The 25690-nt window shown below is 41.9% G+C and overlaps 1 protein-coding gene across 1 annotated transcript in view; it reads left to right on the top strand.

The window, feature by feature from the left end:
• Window positions 1–25690, top strand: part of Abp1 (Actin binding protein 1) — a 135979-nt gene that overhangs the window by 10560 nt on the left and 99729 nt on the right. Inside the window, exons 2-4 of the mRNA XM_080281657.1 lie at window positions 6771–6826; window positions 8102–8214; window positions 21411–21623. Coding sequence (XP_080137783.1) covers window positions 6771–6826; window positions 8102–8214; window positions 21411–21623 — 382 coding nt within the window. The remainder of the gene's footprint in view (window positions 1–6770; window positions 6827–8101; window positions 8215–21410; window positions 21624–25690) is intronic.

Here is a 25690-nt window from a genome sequence, read left to right as displayed (position 1 = left end):
TTATTATTATTTTTTACTTGATGTATATTGGTGGTAGGTGGTGGCGACCATCATCCACTCACTTGACGTAGTGCTGCCTACTTCTTCCTTAGCCTTTATCATGCTTTTTCTGTGCGTGCCCTCCTCTCTTCCTATTTCTCCCATCTTTCCTGTCACTTCTTATCGCTTTTCTTTCCTTTACAGGTGGCTTTACATTGAGTGACAAGCCAAATGGTTTCCTGTAAGCCAAGAAACCATTTACAGCGCTGGGTGGTAACCATATAACCAAACCATACGTGCTCCCTACGTGTCAACAAATGGGTTGGTGGAGGGTTAGTGCCCCTCCCCGTAAAACAAATAACTCAAAGTCAAATGGCCACCCCTTACGGGATTGTGGCATCTGGCAATAGTTAGATAGAGAGATATTGGTGTTAGCTGAGTGCCTTATGTTTGCTCAGTGGTTTACGAGTATGTTTGCTCATTCTTTGTAGGAGGGAATGTGTTGAGTGTTGGAGGTGATAGCAGTATGGGTCTTCAAAATGCATGTTTGTGATTTAGTGACATCGTTAATTACAGTAATCACTCGATTATCTGGACATTCCCTATCCGGATGTTAGGAATTTGCTCTATTAAATCTTTATCCGGGATTACTTGTCCTTATCTGAACATAATAGTTCCAACATCGGCGACTGGATGGCCTACAAAATCAAAAAATTGGTTGAGTGGCCGGCCAGGCTCTCCAGCCATGTGTGGGTAATAGATGGAGCCCACAAGCTGAGCAGAAATGGCTTTTTGGTTCCCTACCAAACGGTCAGAGTCGCCTAATTGCCTCCTATAACTTGGAAAGTTTAGCCAGCATAATAGTACCAGTAATACAGGCACATAACCTACAAGCTCAGCAGAATGGCTGTCTGGCTCCCTACCAAATGGTCACAGTCCCCTGGCAGCTCAGATCACTAGGAAAGTTCCTCCAGCATGAGAGTAATGCAGACCTGTAACACACAGTCAGAGCAAGATGTCTGCCCTGCTCCATACTGAATGGTCAAAGTCCTCTGGCAGCCCAGATCACTCGGTCACTATCGGCTGCATGTGAGTAATACAGACCGCAACTCACAACCTGAGCAGAATGACCATCCAGCTTCCCACCAAATGGTCAAAGTACCCCGGCAGCCCTGATCACTTGGACGCTAACAGCCGTGTGTGAATAATACAGAGCGCAACCCACAACCTGAGCAAATATGGCTGTCCAGCTCCCTACCGAATGGTCAGAGTCCCCCAGCCAGCCTCGCTTCTCACCCCCCCCCCCACCTGTCCCTCCTCCATCCTCATCCAAGCTCAGCACTTCCAGGTGTGTCTCCCTTCCTGACCCCCTGCCCTGCCTTCCCTGTCCCTGCTTAGTGTGCTGCCTTATGCCACAATTTACCTTCCTGCATCGCCACCAGTGAGTACAGTATTTTAATTTTTAGCAGTTTAATCAAATATATACTGTTGGTTGTATCAAAATTCAAAAAAACACCACGAGAAAGCTTGTGAGATTCTTCATCTGAACATATGCCTAGCTCTTGCACGGCAGGCAGTTTTGCACTAGTATGTTGGGAGGTTATTTGAAGCTACTTTGTACTCTTGAACAAGTTTATTCTCACTGCTTTTCTGTACTTCTACTCATCAGTATTGAGTGTTTGTATTAGCTTCATTTATGGTAGATGATGGTATACAATTTGTACTAATAAAACCATTTTCCTGGAACAAATTTGGCCCTGGAAATGCTTTTCCTTGAGCCTGCAGAATCAACCATATCTCAGTTCTCCAGTCTTCACTTACAGTACGGTACTTGAAACTTGAAAACTTACGGTTCCTGAGAAGGTTAATTTTTTGCAACCGTTGTCTTCATTGATTTTTTTGTGGATTTTCATTGTTCATACATTGTTTTCTTAGTGTCCACAGCAGCATTTTAATGGATATTCCGATGTGTGATGTGATACCTACATAGCTGAACAGATCGAAGAACACTGCCACAATTAGGAAGGGTATTTTACCTATAGTTAAGGTGTTTGTGGATTTTTATTATTTATGCATTATTTTTTTAGTGTCTAGCATTATACTGGATGTTGCCATGTGCCTTTTGACGTCTGAATAACTGAAAGACCAAAGAACACTGCCACAGTTAGAAGGGGTGCTGTACATATATGTAGGGTATTTATGGATTTTTGTTGTTTATGCATTGTTTTCTTAGTGTCTAGCATTACATTGGATATCCCTTTGTGTGTTTTGATGTCCAAATACAGCTGAAGGACAGAGAACACTGCCAAAATTAGGAGGGGTACTGTACTTAGCTATAGGTTGGGTATAGGTACAGTAGAGGATATTGCTCTGTATCCAGATGTCACCTGTATCCGAATATACCTTTGGCTTCATTAGCCTGTGTTGGATAATCGAGGGATTACTGTATTTTGTAGAGCCAAGATGTGTCTGTGGTGGCACAGCAGGAGGTGGGGGGGGGGAGTGATTTCTATCTATCTATTGCCAGACGCCTCAATCCTGTTTGGGGTGGCCACAAACAAATTGCCTCCAAGTCGCCCTGTCCCCCGCCATTTCACTGCCCTGCTCTCAGCTCACACCCCCCTCTCTCATATACTTCTCCACCCCATCCCTCCATCTCATCCTCGGCCTCCCCCTCACTCTTCCCCCCTCCACCTCACTCACATACACTCTCTTCATCAGTCTTTCACCCTCCATCCTCTCCACATGGCCAAACCACCTCAGTGTGTTCCTCATAACGCTTCCTATCACATCCACATCCACACCACAACGCTCCTTTATATCCTCATTTGTCAGCCTGTCTTTCCATGTGACTCCACAGGCTCCTCTTAAATAACTCATTTCCACTGCTCTCACTCTTGACTTGTGTCCTTCCAACAATGTCCAAGCTTCACTTCCGTACGTTAGAGTTGGTATCACAATACTCTCATGTAGTAGCTTTTCCACTTCCATGCTCACTTCCCTGTTTCTTATCACTGCTTTCAAAGAACCAGCAACCATTCTTCCCTGCTGTACCTTTTCAAGCACTTCACCCTCCAAACCTCCATCCTTACTCATCACACTACCCAAGTACTTAAACGTACTCACATTTTCCAATTCCTCACCATCCAACCTCACTGTACATTCACTAACTTCACCTCTCTCAAAGACCATCACTTTACTCTTCCCTACATTCACCTTTAGATTCCGTTTCTTACACACTGTCTCAAACTCATCCACCAAGCCTTGCAGCTCCCCTTCGTCTTCACTCAACAACACAGTATCATCTGCAAACAACAGTACAGGGAGTTTCCAAACACTATCCTCTCTCACCAGGGCCACTCCAACATCCACTACCCTACCTTGTACCTCTTTTATTACCCCATCCATGTACAGATTGAACAACCATGGAGACATGGCACATCCCTGTTTCAAACCAACTTTCAAAGAGAAAAATTCACTTAGTTCACCATCCACACGCACTGCAGCCTTCGCACCATCGTACATACTCTTCACAGCATTCAACAACTTCCCATCTACTCCATATGTTCTTAACACTTTCCACAATCCTTGTCTATCCACCCTGTCATATGCTTTCTCCAAATCCATGAAAGCCGCATACAACTTCTTTCCCTTCTCTAGAAACTTTTCCACTAAAGATCTAAGAATGAATATCTGATCTACACAACCTCTTCCCTTCCTAAAGCCTCCCTGTTCTTCTCCAACTAATTTCTCTGTTCTTTCTCTAACTCTGTCTGTAAGTATCCTACCATACACTTTTCCTATTATACTAAGAAGACAAATGCCCTTATGATTACCACACACTTCTTTTTCCCCCTTTTCCTTTGTACAAGGTAATAAGTATACAGTACCTGACTTCCAATCCTCCGGGACTCTACCTTCCTCCCAGGCCAATCTGCACATCTTCCACATCCATTCTACTACTGTCTCTCCCCCATGCTTCAGCATTTCACCACACACTCCATCAATTGCTGGGGCTTTCCCCGTTTTAACTTTCTTCATTGCTTCCACAACTTCTATCCTACTGATTTCTTCCTGTCTTCTCACCTCCCTCCTTCTCCCAGCCATTCCCCAGCCACTTATACTCGCATTACTTCCATCCTCTACGTTCAACAATTCCTTAAAGTGTTCTCTCCATCTGTTCACTTTTTCTCCCCTCTCCACTAGTAATCTACCATTTTTATCTTTCACTCCCCTGCTAACTTCACTTCCACCCTGTCTTACTCTTTTCACTTCTCTCCAGAACATTTTCTTACAGTCCCTCCACTTTACACTCAAATTCCTTCCAAATTCCTCATCCACTCCCTTCTTACTCTCTCTTACTAATCTTTTCACCTCTCTCTTTCTTTCCACATATAACTCTCTCTTCCGCCTCTCAACTTCTTCCACGCCCCTATTTCTCATCCATTCATTGTATGCTTTCTTCTTTTGTGCCACAGCCTGTTTCACCTCTTCAGTCCACCACGCTGTTCCTTGCACCCCCCTCCGTCTTCTCTTCCTTCCACACACCACATCACATGCTGCACATATTTCTTCTGTAAATATCTTATACACACCTTCCACGTCTCCCATCTGCTCCAATTCATATTTACCCAATCGTTCCTCCACTTCTCTCTTATACTGTGCCTTTTTCTCATCCTCTTGTAACCTTTCCACTCTCTTTGCAACTACTCCTTCCTCTCGTCTTCCCCTTCTTCTATTCCTCCATCTTACTTGCATTCTAATTCTGGCCACCACCAAGTAGTGATCAGAAAGTCCACTCCCCCAACCTCTATACACTCTTGCATCCTTTACACATCTTCGCATCCTTTCATCCACACACACATAATCAATCATTGCCTTCCTTTCATTCAGTTCACCACCCACCCTTCTCATCACTCGCCATGTATACCTGTGGATCATTTTATGCCTGAAGAGGGTATTGGCTATCACCAACCCCCTCCCAGCACAAATTTCCACTAACGCACTCCCATTCTCATCTATCTCAGCAGGCACACCCCACTCATCAACTGTTCCATCCACCTTCACATTCCCAACTTTACCATTCTTATCACCAATCAAAAACACTCTCTCATTCCTTCCAAACTTTTCCATGCACACTTCCACATTTGTCCAGAACTCTTCTCTCACTCTTCTAGCACGATCTTGCGTTGGCGCATACACACACACACAATCGCCCACGTTTGTATTCCAACTTTCAACTTTACCCACACAATCCTTGACCCAACTGATTCATACTGTCTTTTGCTCTTCTTCCATCTTTTACTCACAACTATACATACTCCTTCCTTTGCCCTCTCATTCTCACCTACTCCTGCACATATACCCCATCCATACTCCCATTCTCTCACACTTTCTCCTCTCCATTTTGTTTCAGTTATTCCACATACATCCACTTTCGCACCCTCAAGCACCTGAACAATCTCTCTCTCTTTCACCTCATCATTCGCTCCTCTTACATTCCATGTACTCATTACCAAGTCCTTTGTCCGGTCCTGGGTCGTCATCGTTTGGTCAGTCCTTGTCCGAGGCTTCTTGTTTGTTTTTTTAGTTAGTTGTTTTCCGGGGAGGGGCACTAACCCTCCGCCAACCCTTTTAGTCGCCTTTTACGACAAGCAGGGATACTGGGGGAGTATTCTTGAAAACCCCCCTACCCCCAGGTTGTGATTTTCATCCTTTTGCAGCTAATTTCATGTAGCTTAATTGCTGAAAAAGACAGTAGCTACTATGGGTCTACATTTTCATAACATTTCAAGAGTGAAATTGATTTTTTTTTTTTTTTTTTTTTTTTTTTTTTTTTTTAATGCAATATCAAACAGCCATTCCTCTAACTTGGTTGTGATTTTCATCCTTTTGCAGCATATTTCATGTAGCTTAATTGCAGAAAGAGACAGTAGCTAGTATGGGTCTACATTTTCGTAACATTTCAGGAGAGACATTGCATTCATCACATTCTAGGGCTAATGTGTTCTTACAACCCTGCATTCATGATGATGGAGTTATGGTAGTTGTAGGCCAAGTTAGTTTAAAAAGAGTGTAGTAGAACAGAAAACTAAATATTACTAAAGAATAAATTGCACACACAGTCAAAAAAAGTTTTGCATACGAGGGGTCTGATGATATCCTAAATACAGTACAGCTTGTGATATCCTTTGATCAGTCAGTTTTCATTTGATTGCATATGGATCTATACTGGTACCGCACTAAAATTCTGTCATTGTATGTTGTATGTATAAGTATTATAGCTGGCCATACCAGCACACCCAGGAGGCTGAAAGTTTGGATACAGGGGTGACTCAGCATGGTGAAGAACATAGGCATGGTGGCGTTGGCCTCTGACGTCGTTTTGTGGCCGCTGCTGTTATGGCCTCGAGGCTGCGATGGCCAGAACTGCCCTTAGAAGGCCAGGTTTCTGGTTAGCTATTGAGGCCATTTTCAAATTTATCTTTAGATCTTTCTATTTTAAATTTTTTTCTGATCCAGTAGCTTGAGCAAGTGTGTCCGTGTTAACGTGGTGGCAACAATTCCTGCCATTGGCCATTTTCGGTGAGAGCAGCATGGCAGAGATCGCAGGAGGGGGGGTGGGAGCCTCCAGCTGCTCCCACACAGTCGTTTTCCACCAAATTTTGCACACCCCTCCGGATGCGCAAAAAAAAGTTTTCATTAAATACTATTCATTTGAGGGGGGGTTTTAGCATACCATAAACCTGCAAAAACAGATGTGCATTAATGTTGAAAATTTGATATTTCAGGGCATTGTTTGGGTATGAGGGCCAGACGAATGTACTCAAGTTGGTGGGAACAGGAGGTGAGTGAATTACCGTACTGAAGCAACAGTATTTTACTGCATTAAAGGGTATGTTACTCAAGCTATACCTTATTGATATTTATATTGTGCTTTGTATTGTGTGTCATACTAATAGCACTTTCACATACCGTCATCATCATCATCATCATCTAATCCTGTGTTGCCCCATGAGGAGCGTAGGAGCCTGGGGCTAAGCAAGTTGGTCCTGACATTTAAGATGAAAGTCACCGACCTCACTCAGCCCTGAGTGGCATTACGTGAGCAGTAAATCCCAACCACCCCTTGGATATAAACCTACACAGGCTCAATCCAATTGGAGCACCTTAATTATCCACTAAACCACCAGGCACCATAATTTGGTTATATGGTTACCACCCAACATGATAAATGGCATCCTAGTGAACAGGAAACCATTTGACCTGTCACTTAGTGTAGAGTCACCCATAGGCAGAAGGAAGAGGAAAGAATGAAGGAAAGAAAGACAGAAGAGGAAGTGTAAAGTTACCTGTAGGCAGAAGGAAGAGGAATAAACTCGTCCATAGATTTGTTTTTATATGTTACATATTTTTTGATTATGTCCACAGTAAATTATTGGAACATTCTTAAATTTTCTATTGCATGCTATAAGGCAGATTTGCATTTCCCAGGTTTACAGTAGCCTTTTTTTTTTTTTAATGCAAGAAAGAAGGAACCAACGACCAGAGGCCTGCAAATTTCTCAGAAAAAAAAAAAGGAAAAAAAGAAAAAAAAAAGATAACAGAGCCAATTCAAGATCCAGTCATGTCGAGTGTATAGACAGGTTTTGTGATATTTCTTTCAGCCAATCCCCAACTTAAAAGGAGGACATCCTATCTGGAAGAGACTTTAATATTGCATATGATTTTCAGAGGATGGGCCGGATGATTATATGAAAAAAGGTTGTGATTTTCCAATCCATGTGTGCCTGAGGAGTTCCTGTGTAGAAGAAACTCTGATGTGGTGCAGTCAGTTTTCAGTTAAAATCTAGATTGTGTGCATGCAGAATGCTACTTTGAGTGAAATTATTTTTAAGTTACACATGCTTATGGTTCTTGATAGGAGTCAGGATAGCAGAAAAACCATTTTTCACTTCAAACCAGTCCAATAAAGAATCACAGAAATAAATGTACTGTATAATGACCCACAAGCAACTTGAAGTGAAAAATAGGTTTCTTTTCATTAGCAGCTCAGTAATGAAACAACTTTAGGTGAAAGTTACTTTAAACAATAACTATACAGTATATATATGATTTTCAGAGGATGGGCTGGAGGAGCTGGCTGAAGATCTCAACAGCAGTAAGATAATGTATGCAGTGGTCAAGGTGATTGACCCAAACACAACAAGACCCAAGATTGTCCTCATCAACTGGGTAATTAGTAATTCTTTGTAGTTGTTTTGTTTTGTTTGTTTGTTTGTTTGTTTGCTATTGCATAAGTCTCTTGTGGTCAAAAATCAGTGCTATATTATAGCTAACAGAGACTAGTTTCTTCAGCTTAGAATGAGTCACAAGAGCTTGAGAATGAAAAGGTATTTGCAGAGATGTTTTGACATCATCATAGGCTAATACAGTAAAAGGCTAATTCTTCAGCATCCAATTCCCCGGCAAATCTGACATTTCGACAGTTTTGAGAAATAGTCCCATTTACGAAAATCTCTGATCGTTCGGCAGATTTTCCGATTTTTTTTCGTCAGTCTTGAAATTCTCCATGAGGCTCGCCAGCTAGCTACCCGCCTTTACCCACCTTAGTGAGTGAGATAGTGGAAGTAATGGAACGAGTCTACCACTGCCATGAAGCTCAGAGGCTAGCTCTTTCTTCCATAGCACAAAGAGAGGACAATCATGTAGTGAGTCTAGCATGGGAAAGAGAATCTGTTTCGCCATTCTTCTGCCATTCTTCCGAGTTGTTGCCGTGCTGCTGCCGACATCTCTCGATTCTTCTGTGTGCTTTGTGAACTTCGCACCGAAAAATATCTGAGATTACTATCCGAGTTTTGCTGTAAGCACCGTAACATCAGACAGGAGCTTTGTAACACCTGAGTGGACCAGCCGTGTGTTGTGAACAGTATAAACATCTGCGTGCTTTGAAAATGGCCTCCACGAGTGGAAAGTTAACTGGTGTTAGCAAGAATATGTAAATAAGGAACCTACTATAAGTTTAGGTAAGTGCATGTGAACTTGTAGGCCTACTGCACCATTACATATGTAAATAAGGAACCAACTATAAGTTTAGGTAAGTGCATGTGAACTTGTAGGCCTACCGTACCATTACATTTATATACAGTATGTTCACTAATTTCTTTATTTTTCATATTCATGTATAGTACTGTATTCATTACAGTATTGTACAGTATCAAACAGTATACAGTACTCTCTCCAAACACATTTGTAATGATATGAGTAGTGATGATAGTGTTCACCGAAACATATAATGTACTGAGTGGGTAGGGTTTTTGATAATTCGGCAATTTTGATTTTTCGGCACTTGCCTGGTCCCATAGATGCCGAAAAATCGGACTTCTACTGTATGATGAAGTATTAACTGAAAAATTTGGATAACTGGCAGCTCAGACTGACAAACAGTACAATGTGGCCCATAAGCGTCTTCAGCCTGTAGGCATCTTTGGTTTTTCATTCATGCTGCTACCAGCTATCTGTCTATCTGTATATAGCCAGACATCCAAATCCCATAAGGGGTGGCTACAAACAAATCACCTCCATGTCACCCTGGCCCCTGCCATTTCAATGCCCTACATCCAATTTTCCCACCCCCTTCCCCTGTATACTTTGAAAATTGGTGTGTCGCAGCTTCTTCCAGTCAGTTCTGTTCAAAATCCGGTTGTTTATTTTAAATTCAGAGTTAAATTACAAAGAACATATTAATCGTTTCTCCCTCCCCTTCTGTCTTTCTTTACTTCATTCTTTCTATGTCCGTCTGCCCATGGGTGACTTTACACTTCCTCTTTGGTCCTTCTTTCCTTCAGTCTTTCCTGTTCCTTTTACCTGTGTGTGACTCTACACTGAGTGGCAAGCCAAATGGTTTCCTGTACACCAGGAAACCATTTACTACACTGGGTGGTAGCCATATAACCAAATTATGGCGCATGATGGTTTAGTGGGTAATTGTGGCACTCCAATCGGATTGAGCTGGTGAAGGTTTATATCCAAGGGATGGTTGGGGTTTATTGCTCACGTAATGCCACCCGGGTGAGTGAGGCTTGTCACTCTCATCTTTGTCAGGACTACTGTAATTTGCCTAGCCCCGGGTTCCTACGCTCCTCATTGGGCAACGTAGGATTGGATGATGTATTTATGTATGTATGTATGTACAGTACAATAATAACAATAATAATAATAATATGTGGTAGATGGGGGCGCTCACCATCCACTCACTTGATGTAGTGCTGTTCTTGGGTGTCTGCCCTTTCCTCTTCTCCTTCCATCTTTTTCTGTCTTTCTTTCCTTCATTCTTTCCGCGTCCTTCTGCCTATGGGTAACTATACACTCCCTCTTCTGTCTTTCTTTCCTTCATTCTTTCCTCTTCCTTCTGCCTGTGGGTGTCTACACTGAGTGACAAGCCAAATGGTTTCCTGGACACCAGGAAGCCATGTACTATGCTGGGTGGCAACCATTTGACTTGTCACATAGTGTAGTCACCCATAGGCAGAAAGAAGAGGAAAGGATGAAGGAAAGAAAGACAGAAGAGGAAGGATGGAAGAGAGGAAAGGGCGGACACCTAAAGCAGCACTAGACCCACCCACGTGCTGTCACGCCTGATTGGTTATGCAACTGGTTATGCAACTGCACGTGATAGCTGAAATGTGTGATAGCTGAAATGAAGAATCAGTGGGAATAATTCTGATTGGTTATTGGGTGGCAGATCTACCTACATTTTTTGCCTATTATACCTCTCTTTGCATATATTTTCTTACCAAACATTGCTCCAACATGAAAATACATAAAATCCACAACACTATAAACAATAAATAGACAACATAAAAGGCCATCACAGTTACATTTATGGGGATGAATGGAGGCTTGGGTGGTTTGAAGTGTTCTGAGGCTTGCAAGTGGGTTAATGGCCACCAGACGCCTCAGTGGCCTGCCCCTTGCATAGCAGAACATCCTGCCTCTGCCGGTCCAGATCATCCAAGAAGGCATCATAGTACTGGACATCAGTCAACTTGCAAATATCTTGTTTTTGAGTATGTATAAGGGTCTTCTCTTCTTTACCTCCCTTGAAAGTCCCACTGCCTTACGCTGAGCGATGGTTGGGGGTTTCTTGGGGGGTTTGTAGGCCATTGTTCTCACAAAAAAAGTTTTTGGTACACAGCACACCACTTTCACAGCTATCCATGCTGGGATGTGTACTTGACTGAATTGGCAGGAAAGTGGACCAATCTCAGAGCAAGGGTGGCCGATGACATAGCACCAATCAGCTGCAGTGTGCCGCACGGCCTTGGCGATTCAAATCCACCGACACACCCAGGTTTTGTGTGCGTGATAACGTGTTCAGGTGCATGATAGCATGAGGATGGCAGCTTTTGGGTTGTGCTTGATAGCAGTAAACAGCAATAGCAGAACACGTGATGGCAGAGGGGTGGGTGTACATAGAGTAAGTGGATGGTGAGCGCCACCACCTGCCACAAATTATTATTATTATTATTATTATTATTATTATTACATCTCCAGTTCATCCCTCCATCTCATCCTCTGTCTCCTTCTCCCTCTTCCTGCCCTCCACTTACATACACTCTCTCTCTCTCTCTCTCTCTCCACCTAAGTGTATTTCTCCTAACACTTTCTGTCATACCCACATCCACACCACAATGCTTCTGCTCTTCCTCACTTGTCTGTCTGCATCTCCATTTAGCTCCATATGCACCTCTCAAATACTGTAACTGATTTCCACTGCTCTCACTCTTGATTTGCGTCCCAGCAAGGTACAGGTTTCTCTTCCATTCCTTAGAGTGGGTATCAACGACTTTTTTCATCCATGCTCATGTCCCTACTTCTTAGCACGTCTTTCAGTGAACGGGCAACCTTTCTTCCCTGTTGTACCCTTTCAAGTACTTCATCCTCTAAATTTCCTTCCTTACTCATCACACTACCCAAGTACTTAAAGCACTCACATTTTCCATTTCCTCACTCTCCAGCCTCGCTGTGTATTCATTGACTTCATTTACTCCTCCCTACATTCTTCTTTAGATTCCTTTTCTTACATACTTTCCAAAACTCACTCACCAAGTCTTGCAGTTCCCCTTCATCTTAACAATACAGTATCATCTGCAAACAACAGAACAGGAAGGTTCTAAATGCTGCCCTCTCTCATTAGGGCCGCACCAACTTCCACTGCCCACCCTTCTGCAGTATCTCTTTTATGACTCCATCCATGTACAAATTGAACAGACATTGAAACATGTCATACCTTGTATCTCTTTTATAACCCAACCATATACAATTTGAACAGACATGGAAACATGACACATCCCTGTTTCAGTCCTACATTCATATAGAAAAAGTAACACAGTTCACCATCCACATGCACTGCAGCCCTAGTGCCCTCATACATACTCTTCACACCACTCAGCAGCTTCCCATTTACTCCATATAGTTTTAATGTTTTTCCACATTCTTTGTCTGTCCACTCTGTCATATGCTGTCTGCAAATCCATGAAGGTTGCATACAGCTTCTTTTCCTTCTTTAGAAACTTTTCCACTAAACACCTTAAGATGAATATCTGATCTGCACAACCTCTTCCCTTCCTGAAACCTCCCTGTTCTTCTCCAACTAATTCCTCTGTTATTTCCCTAACTCTGTCAGTAAGTATCCTGCTATATAGTTTTCCTGTTACACAAAGAAGACAGATGCCCCTATGAATACCACACATTATTTTTCCCCTTTTCCTCTGTACTGGGGAATAATTATTCCTGACTTCCAATCCTCCAGAAGAACACTGTCTGCCTCCCAGGCCAATCTTCACATCTTCCATATCAGTTCTTCTACTATCTCTCCCTGTGCTAAAGCATTTGACGACACACTCCATCAATTTCCTGGGGGCTTTCCCCATTTTGACTTTCTTCTTGCATCTATTGGTGCCATCTTACTGATCTCTTCCTCCTTTCTCATCTCCCTCCTTTTCCCAGTTATTCCCCAGCCACTTACACTCACATTACTTTTATTATCTATGTTTAACCCCTACACCGCGGGCATGTATACCAATGTTTTGCCTGTGCCGCGGGGTTATTCGGGCTCTGACAGACTCTCAAAAAATATTTGCCAAAAATCAGTTATTAGTCCTAGAATATTAAAATTACATATGCTTATGGCACATACCTTCAGCTTTCTCATGGAATGTTTGTTGAGCCTTCGTCAGTTACCTTAGGATTTGTGGAGACCTCTGAAGTTGGGTAACGAAGTCTCCACTTTACACTTCCCGACAACCCGTAATATGATTACCACAGCCAGATATTAACACTATAAACACTACTCTATGATTTTCAAGTAGTTTGGGATCCATACTCCAAAAAAAACCCCACTGTGAAAGCAATGAAAATTACGAGCGCGTCTGACCGTCGCACTTGCGCTAGTTCGCTCTTGGTACTCTGTCATTTATTATTCATAAAACCCCTCACACTTTATATTTCTATTACTATATAACACTTATATATATCTACAGTCTTTATCCATAAGTTTCCTTCAGTAGTATTAGTTTATTGTCACTGTAGGGATTCAATGTCTTTCAGTAAAAGACGTAGCATTCACTTTCTTGTCCTGTATACTAGCATTGAGAGTGAATGTCTCACCTTCACTTTCATAACTCATAGTATTCAGACATGCTAGAGTGAAACTTTCACTTTCATTACTCCTAGGGTATATACTCGTATTCTTATAATACTACTCATTTACATTTCTATTTACGTTCTCTATTTTATTTACGTTATTTACATTTCTATTTTATTTACACTGTGTTATGCACTGTCACTTGAAGTAACTTATAAAACTATTTTCCACTGTTCACGTATATTTACATTCATTACTTTCACTTGCTGTTTACACATTATTTACACATTATTTACAATTCCACTTGCACTGTTTTACTCAATAGAAAGATTGTAGTCACTCTTTTATCAATTGTCAGCCCTTTACCTCTTTCCACACGAGGTTTAGTAGGGGGTAAAGGTCACAGGGCCCTTTGCATGGGGGTGAAAAGTCCCTGAAGCTAGCAAGAGCAAACTGACGTACCTCCACGTTAGAAGATGAGAGTGAACTGATAAGGGTGGGCCGGGGTGGTGGCCCACCTAGGGAAATTCATTACTACCAACGTTAGCTCCTTGAAACAGCTATATATAGCAGTGAAATGATTGGCAGGAAATCTAGACAATACATTATAAATTAGGTAGTTCCAGGTGAATGTAAATATTACTTAGGCTTCTCCCTTCCCTCCTTATATGTATATTTATTACGAAAATAGATTATACGGCATATTTCAAGGGGAAATAAACAGCGAAAATTAGCGAACGAGTGCACGTGAGGTGTTGTCAGGTGATAATTAGCCAATTCTAGGTGTATGGCACTCTCACTTACCTTATTTCTTTCTTGTATATATTATTTGGTATAAGAATAGGGCATAGGGCTTATTTCAATTGATGAAATCAGTGAAAAATTCCAGGGAAGATTTACTTAGCGTAGCACGGCCGGGCAGACGAGAGGATAGGGTAATGGAGGGGGGGTAGGGAAGGGAGTCAAGAACAGGGAGAAATGGCTAAATTGTCAACAATGGATGAGAGTACAGATGAGATTAGGAGTGCTGACTAGTGTTGGACATTGGCAGTACCGATAGATGATACAAGCCCCCACTTGGAAGCCCGGGTGAATTCAAAATAACACAGAATCACAAAAGCAACGCCCCGCGGTATGATCCCTTGCTCCCAAGCGTCACGAAAGTGACGCCCCGCGGTTAAGGGGTTAACTAGTTATTCCTTAAAGTGTTCTCTCCATTTGCTCACATTTTCTTCCTTTCTGTACCAATAATCTGCCATTTTTATCTTTCACTCCCTTACTGCCTTCTTTATCACTCTGTCTTACTCTCTTAACCTCTTTCCAGAGCATTTTCTTACATCCTTTTACTTTACACTCAAATTCCTTCCAAACTCCTCATCCACTCTTTTCTCTCTCTTACTACTTTTATAACCTCCTCTTCAGTACAGTACATATAACTTTCTATTCTGTCTCTCAGCTTCCTCCATGCCTCTGCTTCCCATCCATTCATTATATGCTTTCTCCTTTTGCACCACAGCTTCTTTCACTTCATTCCACCATGTTGTTCCTTGCACCCCCTTTCGTCTTCTCTTCATCCCACATACCAGCTCACATGCTGCACAGACTTCTTCTGTTAATACCTTGCACACACCTTCCACCTCCCACATTTGCTCCAAATCTTATTTACCCAATCACTCCTCCACTTCTCTCTTATATTCTCCCCCCCCCCCTTTTTTTTTTCTGCAACCTTTCTACCCTCATTGAATGGACTACTTCCTCCTGCCCGTCTGTACTTATTGCCCACCACATTTGTACCTTGACACTCACCACCACCAAGTGGTGGTCAGAGTCCATGTCTCTAACCTCGGTATGCTCTCACATCCAGCACATATCTTCGTCCATCCACACACACAATCAGCCACTGCTTTCCATTCAATCAGCTCGCCACCCACCCATCTCATCACTCACCATGTATACCTGTGGGTCATATTGTGCCTAAGGAGGATATTGGCAATAACTGATTCCCTCCCTGCACAAATGCCCACTAGAGCATTGCTGTTCTCATCTATTTATGCAGGCAAACCCTTCTCACCAACTTCTCCATCAACCCTCACATTCCCTACTCTTCCATTCATATGTCCAATCAAAAACACTCTCTCACTCCTCCTTTTCCATGCATACTTCCACATTTGCTCAGAACTCTTCTTTCACTCTGGTAGAACAGTCTTCTGTTAGCACATACTGTATACACACAATCACCTGTGCCTGCCTGCCTACTTTCCATCTTACCCACACAATCCTTGAATCAACTGATCCATACTGTCTTATATTCTCCTTCCATCTGTTGCACACAGTAATACTTATACCCTCCTTAGTCCTGCCATTCTCACCTGCTTTTGCACATATAGCTAATCCATATTCCCACATATTCCTCTCCATTTGGTCTCTGTCAATCCCCACATCAGCTGCCAGCTGATTTTATTAAACTTAAAGAACTTTTAACCCTCCAACTAAAAAATTCTCTCCCATATTTGATAAAACTGTCTGTAGGTAACAAGATTACCATATAATAAAAAATCTGTAATCAGATTTAAAGGATTTAACATTTTATGGCCTGATAGAAGTGAACCCCCTTCCCCTCCAGAGTGAACCAGCATGCTCTAGCCCCTCTTGTAATAGCTTCCAATTTGTTTCTGTTGTCAGTGAAAATAAGAATAGGAATTGGGTCAATTTTGCATTCTTTAGCATAAAATGATATATGAAAGACGAGAGGAAAGAGTAGTTGCAAAGAGAGTGGAAAGGTTACAAGAGGATGAGAAAAAGGCAGAGTATAAGAGAGAAGTGGAGGAACGATTGGGCAAATATGAATTGGATCAGATGGGAGACGTGGAAGGTGTGTGTAGGATATTTACAGAAGAAATACGTGCAGCATGTGATGTGGTGTGTGGAAGGAAGAGAAGACGGAGGGGGGTGCAAGGAACAGCGTGGTGGACTGAAGAGGTGAAACAGGCTGTGGCACAAAAGAAGAAATCATACAATGAATGGATGAAAAATAGGGGCGTGGAAGAAGTTGAGAGGCGGAAGAGAGAGTTATATGTAGAAAGAAAGAGAGAGGTGAAAAGATTAATAAGAGAGAGTAAGAAGAGAGTGGATGAGGAATTTGGAAGGAATTTAAGTGTAAAGTGGAGGGACTGTAAGAAAATGTTCTGGAAAGAGGTGAAAAGAGTAAGACAGGGTGGAAGTGAAGTTAGCAGGGGAGTGAAAGATAAAAATGGTAGATTACTAGTGGAGAAGGGAGAAAAAGTGAGTAGATGGAGAGAACACTTTAAGGAATTGTTGAACGTAGAGGATGGAAGTAATGCGAGTATAAGTGGCTGGGGAATGGCTGGGAGAAGGAGGGAGGTGAGAAGACAGGAAGAAATCAGTAGGATAGAAGTTGTGGAAGCAGTGAAGAAAGTTAAAACGGGGAAAGCCCCAGCAATTGATGGAGTGTGTGGTGAAATGCTGAAGCATGGGGAAGAGATAGTAGTAGAATGGATGTGGAAGATGTGCAGATTGGCTTGGGAGGAAGGTAGAGTCCCGGAGGATTGGAAGTCAGGTATAATTATTCCCTTGTACAAAGGAAAAGGGGAAAAAGAAGTGTGTGGTAATCATAGGGGCATTTGTCTTCTTAGTATAATAGGAAAAGTGTATGGTAGGATACTTATTGACAGAGTTAGAGAAAGAACAGAGAAATTAGTTGGAGAAGAACAGGGAGGCTTTAGGAAGGGAAGAGGTTGTGTAGATCAGATATTCATTCTTAGATCTTTAGTGGAAAAGTTTCTAGAGAAGGGAAAGAAGTTGTATGCGGCTTTCATGGATTTGGAGAAAGCATATGACAGGGTGGATAGACAAGGATTGTGGAAAGTGTTAAGAATATATGGAGTAGATGGGAAGTTGTTGAATGCTGTGAAGAGTATGTACAATGGTGCGAAGGCTGCAGTGCGTGTGGATGGTGAACTAAGTGAATTTTTCTCTTTGAAAGTTGGGTTGAAACAGGGATGTGTCATGTCTCCATGGTTGTTCAATCTGTATATGGATGGGGTAATAAAAGAGGTACAAGGTAGGGTAGTGGATGTTGGAGTGGCCCTGGTGAGAGAGGATAGTGTTTGGAAACTCCTTGTACTGTTGTTTGCAGATGATACTGTGTTGTTGAGTGAAGACGAAGGGGAGCTGCAAGGCTTGGTGGATGAGTTTGGGAGAGTGTGTAAGAAACGGAATCTAAAGGTGAATGTAGGGAAGAGTAAAGTGATGGTCTTTGAGAGAGGTGAAGTTAGTGAATGTACAGTGAGGTTGGATGGTGAGGAATTGGAAAATGTGAGTACGTTTAAGTACTTGGGTAGTGTGATGAGTAAGGATGGAGGTTTGGAGGGCGAAGTGCTTCAAAGGGTACAAGAGGGAAGAAAGGTTGCTGGTTCTTTGAAACCAGTGATAAGAAACAGGGAAGTGAGCATGGAAGTGAAAAAGTTACTACATGACAGTATTGTGATACCAACTCTTAACGTACGGAAGTGAAGCTTGGACATTGTTGGAAGGACACAAGTCAAGAGTGAGAGCAGTTGAAATGAGTTATTTAAGAGGAGCCTGTGGAGTCACATGGAGAGACAGGCTGACAAATGAGGATATAAAGGAGCATTGTGGTGTTGATGTGGATGTGATAGGAAGCGTTATGAGGAACACACTGAGGTGGTTTGGCCATGTGGAGAGGATGGAGGGTGAAAGACTGACGGAGAGAGTGTATGTGAGTGAGGTGGAGGGGGGAAGAGGGGGGGGGAGGCTGAAGATGAGATGGAGGGATGGAGTGGAGAGGTATATGAGAGAGGGGGGTGTGAGTTGGGAGCAGGGCAATGAAATGGCGGGGGACAGGGCGACTTGGAGGCGATTTGTTTGTGGCCACCCCAAACGGGATTGAGGCGTCTGGCAATAGATAGATAGATCGAGATATATGAAGATTTACTGTTTAGTGGTACAGCACTCCTCCCACTCATGCACATTCCCTCCTTGCAGATATTGTCCTTAAAGAAGTTGTTACAATAAAGTAACTCAAGTAAATTTCCTGTAAAGTCCTTAATTCAAATGCCTTGCTGCAGAGCAAAGGAACATTACAGAATGATAGCTCATGTACTTTGAGGTGATAGGGCAGGAGCATCTGTGTAGTATATGTTACCTTTACATGTTGTTGGGCAGTGTAGGTGTGGCATCAGTGTCCCAGTTGTAGTGCATGATCCCAATGATAGTTGCTTGCTACAGGATCACTCAGAAGACCAGGTACCTTCTCTTTGTTGCAGTCATTAATAGTTTTGAGCCCTAGTCACGTGCCAGATCCCATGGCAAGTCAAACCTGCCAGGTGCCAGCTATTTTTAACCCTATGGGTCACCCCAGTGCCGGCCATTTTTCGACCTTTTTTTTTTTTTTTTCTTTTTTTTTTTTTTTTTTTTTTTTATGGTAGATTTTGATGTGGAAACAACGAATTTCGCCATTAAAATTCTCACTGAGGCTCGGAAATCAGTTTTATTGAGTCCTGCTTACTCGGGTACAACTATAGCCACTCTCTCACGCTCACCACGTACGTGAGAGAAAGCCGTTTTCTATGTAAGGTATACGCAGGTATTGATGCTGGGAAGGTATAGCAATGTTCAGTACATTTTTCTGATTACTTATTACATCAGCATCTATCACAATTTGCGTGTCTTTCTCACTGTGAATGCATTATCTTACACTTACTTGAAGATATGTGCAACCTGACTTCATTATGTACAGTCCTGGCACTTACAAGAAGGTATTTACAACTTGACTTCAGTATATAGTCCTTACACTTACAAGAAAATATTTACAACTTACACTTACATGAAAATATTTACAAAATGCCTGCACTATGTACAGCACTGGGTGAGGCACACAGGCAGAGTGAGGCAGAGCGAGCATGAGGGGGGGAGTGAGTGAGTGTATGGCCTTGACAGCCTGGGGGATGGTAGAGGAACAGTTACCTTACATGCCTGCCAATTTTTACCCGTGAATCTTGAAAAATGTGGTCACAGAGAAGTTTTTTATTTTAAACCGTTTTAAAACGGCACTGGCACTATTATGTGAGACAGGCCACCCCTTACGAGATTATGGCGTCTTGCAGTAGATAGATAGATAGATAGATAGTTTTAAAACGGCACTGGCACGCGGCGGGTTAAATCATCCCATGTGCCAAATAAACTCAGTTCGACCACTGATCATCTGCATACAATGAATCAGCTGATTGAGAAAACTACAGAATATAATAAACCACTGTGCTTAGGTTTTGTTGATTACGAAAAGGCTTTCGACTCAGTGGAGCATATAGCAATTACAAATTCATTGCGAGAACAAGGAGTGAATGAGAACATTGTAAAACTGCTCGAAAACGTATATAAAGAGGGAACTGCTACAGTTAAATTACATAAGGACTCAGAGAAAATTAAGATGGAGAAGGGCGTGCGTCAGGGAGATACAGTTTCACCAAAGTTATTTACAGCATGCCTAGAAAGTATTTTCAGAAAGCTAGACTGGGAAAACAAAGGAGTAAACATAGATGGAGAAAAGCTAAACCATTTAAGATTTGCAGATGACGTTGTCCTAATCTCAGAAAAAGCAGAGACGTTGCAAGAAATGTTAAATGACCTGAACAGAGAAAGTCTCAAAGTAGGGCTAAAGATGAACCGGAGTAAAACTAAAGTAATATTTAATCCTCAAACACCAAAGAGCGTCATAAGAATAAGTGGAGAAATTCTTGAAGAAGTTGAGGAGTACGATTACCTGGGACAAATACTAAAATTAACGAAAGATAATGATAGCGAAATAAAGAGATGCATTACAGTTGGATGGAAAGCTTTCGGTAAACATAGAGACATTATGAAAAGTAGCTTGCCAGTTTGTATGAAACGAAATGTATATAACGAATGTATAATTCCAGCTATGACGTATGGCTGTGAGACTTGGAAACTGACAAAATCGATGGAAAATAAATTAATTCGTTCTCAGAGAGCAGTGGAAAGGTCAGTGTTGGGAATATCTTTAAGAGACAGGAAAAGATCAACTTGGGTGAAAGAGCAGACTAAAGTCAAAGATATTATGGAAGTTATAAAAGAACAGAAATGGAGGTGGGCAGGCCATGTAGCAAGAGCAAGGGATAATCGATGGAGCAAGAGGTTGACTGACTGGACACCAAGAGATGGTAAGCGTAGCAGAAAAAGGCCAGACAGGAGATAGAGAGATGAGATAGAGAAATTTGCAGGGAAAACGTGGCAAAGATTGGCTCAGCCAAGGAATTCGTGGAGAAGGTTGGGGTAGGCCTTTGTTCAGCAGTGGACTTATAATGGCTGATGATGATGATGATGATGATGTTACCATTTACATTGGTTGGTAACCTTATTATCAGTAGATGGATGCCCAGTGATCTTAGTGAGTTTAGGGGCCTTGACTGGATAATGGTTGTGTCCAAACAGTGGCTGGGGTACTTTGCTCACTGAAGAGTGACTGATCACCTTTGCCGTAAATGTTTGAGCTTTGTGCCCAGTGATGGGTCTTTGTGTTCCTCCTGATGGGGCAGTACAGGACTGGATGATCAATGGGTGGATAGACTTAATATTAACAACCCAAGATTCCTCTGCCTTAGATCTCTGACATCAGTCAGTGACCATGAATGTATACTCAAACCTATCACCAATATCTCTATTTACGATTTCAGTATTTTTTAGAATAATACTACACAGTAAGCTTTTTTGTATTTTTCATCAGCAAGGTGAGGGTGCCCCAACTGTACGCAAGGGAACATGTGCACGCCACTTACATGACATTCACAAGCTGCTGCGAGGCGTACATGTAACGGTAAATGCGCGAACAGAGGAAGAAGTAGAGCCTGAAGTAGTGATGGAAGCAGTCCTGAAGGCATCAGCCACAACTTATAATTTTAATGAACGTTCAGAAGTGAATGACAAAACAACGCCGGTGGTGAGTGCAGGAGGAGAGAGAATTTTTACCCTTTTGTATAAAGTTGTGTTTAGTATTGGCAGGATGTTCATCTAGTTTTTTACTAGAGCTTGACCATTGTACAGTATTTTATATTTTATATTTTTTGTACAGTATTCTTTACCAAGATAATTTACATAAGTTGTTATGGTAGAGGAGGTCACTACAATTAATCATGCAGTTGAATTTGTAATTCAGAATTGTGTAAGTTAATTGACCATATCCTGAAACTAATGAACTTGGGTATGTTTAGAGTGCTGTATATGGTACAATTTTCTTCACTCATCTCTATTTCTTCTTTGTTAGTCATTGCACAATGCACAATGGAGTGAATTTTATTGCTGATTATGTGTTGTGCTTTTTTTTATTTTTTTTTTTATTTTTTTTTTTTTATAAGTGTTCCCAGGCTTCTTCATTTTGTGAATTAGATTGAATGTTTACTTTCAGAAAGGCTTAGTAGACACATTCAAGAAAGGGGAAGCAGCAGGGGCAGTGGTAAAAAGTGTGATATGTGTGTATGTGTGTGTACATTAATTGCAAGAAGCCTTGACTTAACAAGTTTTCTATGAAGACAGTGTGTATAATAATTATGTGGAATAATCTTTTCATTATAGTAATGCTGCTTAACTTTTAATAGCTCATATGCTGATGGAAATCAGCCCATTTAATTTGATAACAGAGCCAAAGTGAAGGATATTTCAAGAGCAGAACTAATAATGTAGGTGCCTCATTACCAGATTGTCAGTCTAATCCTTCTAGTCTGCATGAGGTTGCATTGTAGAAACTGTACTTCTTAATTACTGCATTCATTACTACAGTCATCAGGAACTTCGGTAAGACAACTCATGAAGAAGAGAATTCATCCATCCATCATCCAATCCTACACTGCCCCATGCGGTGTGTAGGAGCCCAGGGCTAGGCAGTTGGTCCCGACATTTAAGATGAGAGTGACCAGCCTCACTCATCCCTGAGTGGTATCACATGAGCAATCAACCCCAGCCATCCCTTGGATATAAACCTTCACCGGCTCAATCCGATTGGAGCGCAATAATTACCCATTAAAACCACCAGGCGCCAAAATCTGGTTATATGGTTACCACCCAGCGTAGTAAATGCTTTCCTGGTGTACAGGAAACCATTTGGTTTGTCAGTGCAGAGTCACCCACAGGCTAAAGGAAGAGGAAAGAATGAAGGAAAGAAAGACAGAAGAGGGAGTGTAAAGTCACCCGTAGGAATGAAGGAAAGAAAGACAGAAGAGAAAGGAAGGAATGAAGGATGGAGAGGAAAGGGCAGACACCTGAGAGCAGCACTACATCGAGTGAGTGGATGGTGAGCGCCCCCACCTACCACAATGAAGAAGAGAAACATTAAAAAAAAATATTTATCTATCTATCTATTGCCAGACGCCCCAATCCCGTTTGGGGTGGCCACAAACAAATCGCCTCCAAGTCGCCCTGTCCCCCGCCATTTCACTACCCTGCTCCCAACTCACACCCCCCTCTCTCATATACCTCTCCACCCCATCCCTCCATCTCATCCTCGGTCTCCCCCTCCCTCTTCCACCCTCCACCTCACTCACATACACTCTCTTCGTCAGTCTTTCACCCTCCATCCTCTCCACATGGCCAAACCACCTCAGTGTGTTCCTCACAACGCTTCCTATCACATCCACATCAACACCACTACGCTTCTTTATATCCTCATTCGTCAGCCTGTCTCTCCACGTGACTCCACAAGCTCCTCTTAAATAACTCATTTCCACTGCTCTCACTCTTGACTTGTGTCCTTCCAACAACGTCTAAGCTTCACTTCCGTACGTTAGAGTTGGTATCACAATACTGTCATGTAGTAACTTTTTTACTTCCATGCTCACTTCCCTGTTTCTTATCACTGCTTTCAAGGAACCAGCAACCTTTCTTCCCTGCTGTACCCTTTCAAGCACTTCACCCTCCAAACCTCCATCCTTACTCATCACACTACCCAAATACTTAAACGTACTCACATTTTCCAATTCCTCACCATCCAACCTCGCTATACATTCACTGACTTCACCTCTCTCAAAGACCATCACTTTACTCTTCCCTACATTCACCTTTAGGTTCCGTTTCTTACACACTCTCTCAAACTCATCCACCAAGCCTTGTAGCTCCCCTTCATCTTCACTCAACAACACAGTATCATCTGCAAACAACAGTACAGGGAGTTTCCAAACACTATCCTCTCTCACCAGGGCCACTCCAACATCCACTACCCTACCTTGTACCTCTTTTATTACCCCATCCATGTACAGATTGAACAACCATGGAGACATGACACATCCCTGTTTCAAACCAACTTTCAAAGAGAAAAATTCACTTAGTTCACCAACCACACGCACTGCAGCCTTAGCACCATCATACATACTCTTCACAGCATTCAACAACTTCCCATCTACTCCATATATTCTTAACACTTTCCACAATCCTTGTCTATCCACCCTGTCATATGCTTTCTCCAAATCCATGAAAGCCGCATACAACTTCTTTCCCTTCTCTAGAAACTTTTCCACTAAAGATCTAAGAATGAATATCTGATCTACACAACCTCTTCCCTTCCTAAAGCCTCCCTGTTCTTCTCCAACTAATTTCTCTGTTCTTTCTCTAACTCTGTCTATAAGTATCCTACCATACACTTTTCCTATTATACTAAGAAGACAAATGCCCCTATGATTACCACACACTTCTTTTTCCCCTTTTCCTTTGTACAAGGGAATAATTATACCTGACTTCCAATCCTCCGGGACTCTACCTTCCTCCCAGGCCAATCTGCACATCTTCCACATCCATTCTACTACTATCTCTCCCCCATGCTTCAGCATCTCACCACACACTCCATCAATTCCTGGGGCTTTCCCCGATTTAACTTTCTTCATTGCTTCCACAATCTCTATCCTACTGATTTCTACCTGTCTTCTCACCTCCCTCCTTCTCCCAGCCATTCCCCAGCCACTTATACTCGCATTACTTCCATCCTCTACGTTCAACAATTCCTTAAAGTGTTCTCTCCATCTGCTCACTTTTTCTCCCTTCTCCACTAGTAATCTACCATGTTTATCTTTCACTCCCCTGCTAACTTCACTTCCACCCTGTCTTACTCTTTTCACTTCTCTCCAGAACATTTTCTTACAGTCCCTCCACTTTACACTCAAATTCCTTCCAAATTCCTCATCCACTCTCTTCTTACTCTCTCTTACTAATCTTTTCACCTCTCTCTTCCTTTCCTATTTATCAGAACTAGAATTTATGAACATTCCAAACTACACCATAAATTAATTGATTAAAAACACACAGGCAGATGTCTGGAAAACCTGATTGTGGTGGAGCTGTATGCCTGTCACATATCACAGTACTGTATTGTATTAACTGTCCATGGATTAAAAAAGAAGTATTCAGTGAGTTTATTATCTCCATCACCACTTCTGCCTGTAAAGAGATGGGAAGAAAAAGTAATAGAATGTCTTCTGAGTGCAGGGGAAGCTGAAAGCAAAACACAGCACAGAAGTATGGCATTGGAATACGTATTTAGGTGCTGTTTGTGACAGTGATATTACTATAAAGATAAAAGTCAAAATGAAGAGTTAATAGCAAAAAATATGTGGAATGAAGAATTTTCCTAGTTTTGTGTTTAGGTAAGAATGTTGGTGTTATAAAAAGAAAAATATTATATTGCAAAAGCTCATATGCTAAATTGTATGATTTTGTAGAGTATATTATTGCAAAAAGCGGTGTGGTGCATACACCATACTTTTGTAATGCATTCTTTCATTCATGGGTGGATAAACTAGTATGCAGTTTATTTCCTTGATTTTCAATGCAGTGGGGTGTTGGCTCTTGGTGAGGCTGGGATTATCAGGAAAATGGGGTTTAGGGTGCATACCATATGTATAAGCATAGTTGAAGGATTACATCCTTTATCCCTGGAGTTTTCTTGATAATCATGGTCCTAAGCTGCATGATCATCATGATTCCCTGATGGAAGACTTACAACCTTGTTATTAAAACTGAGTTTGC

The sequence above is a fragment of the Coenobita brevimanus genome, chromosome 90, assembly GCF_032717465.1.
Source record: "Coenobita brevimanus isolate Jiangsu-jjx chromosome 90, ASM3271746v2, whole genome shotgun sequence".
In the NCBI taxonomy this organism is placed as follows: domain Eukaryota; kingdom Metazoa; phylum Arthropoda; class Malacostraca; order Decapoda; family Coenobitidae; genus Coenobita; species Coenobita brevimanus.
Note: the sequence above shows the minus strand (reverse complement) of the source record. Positions and strands in the feature narration are given on the sequence as shown.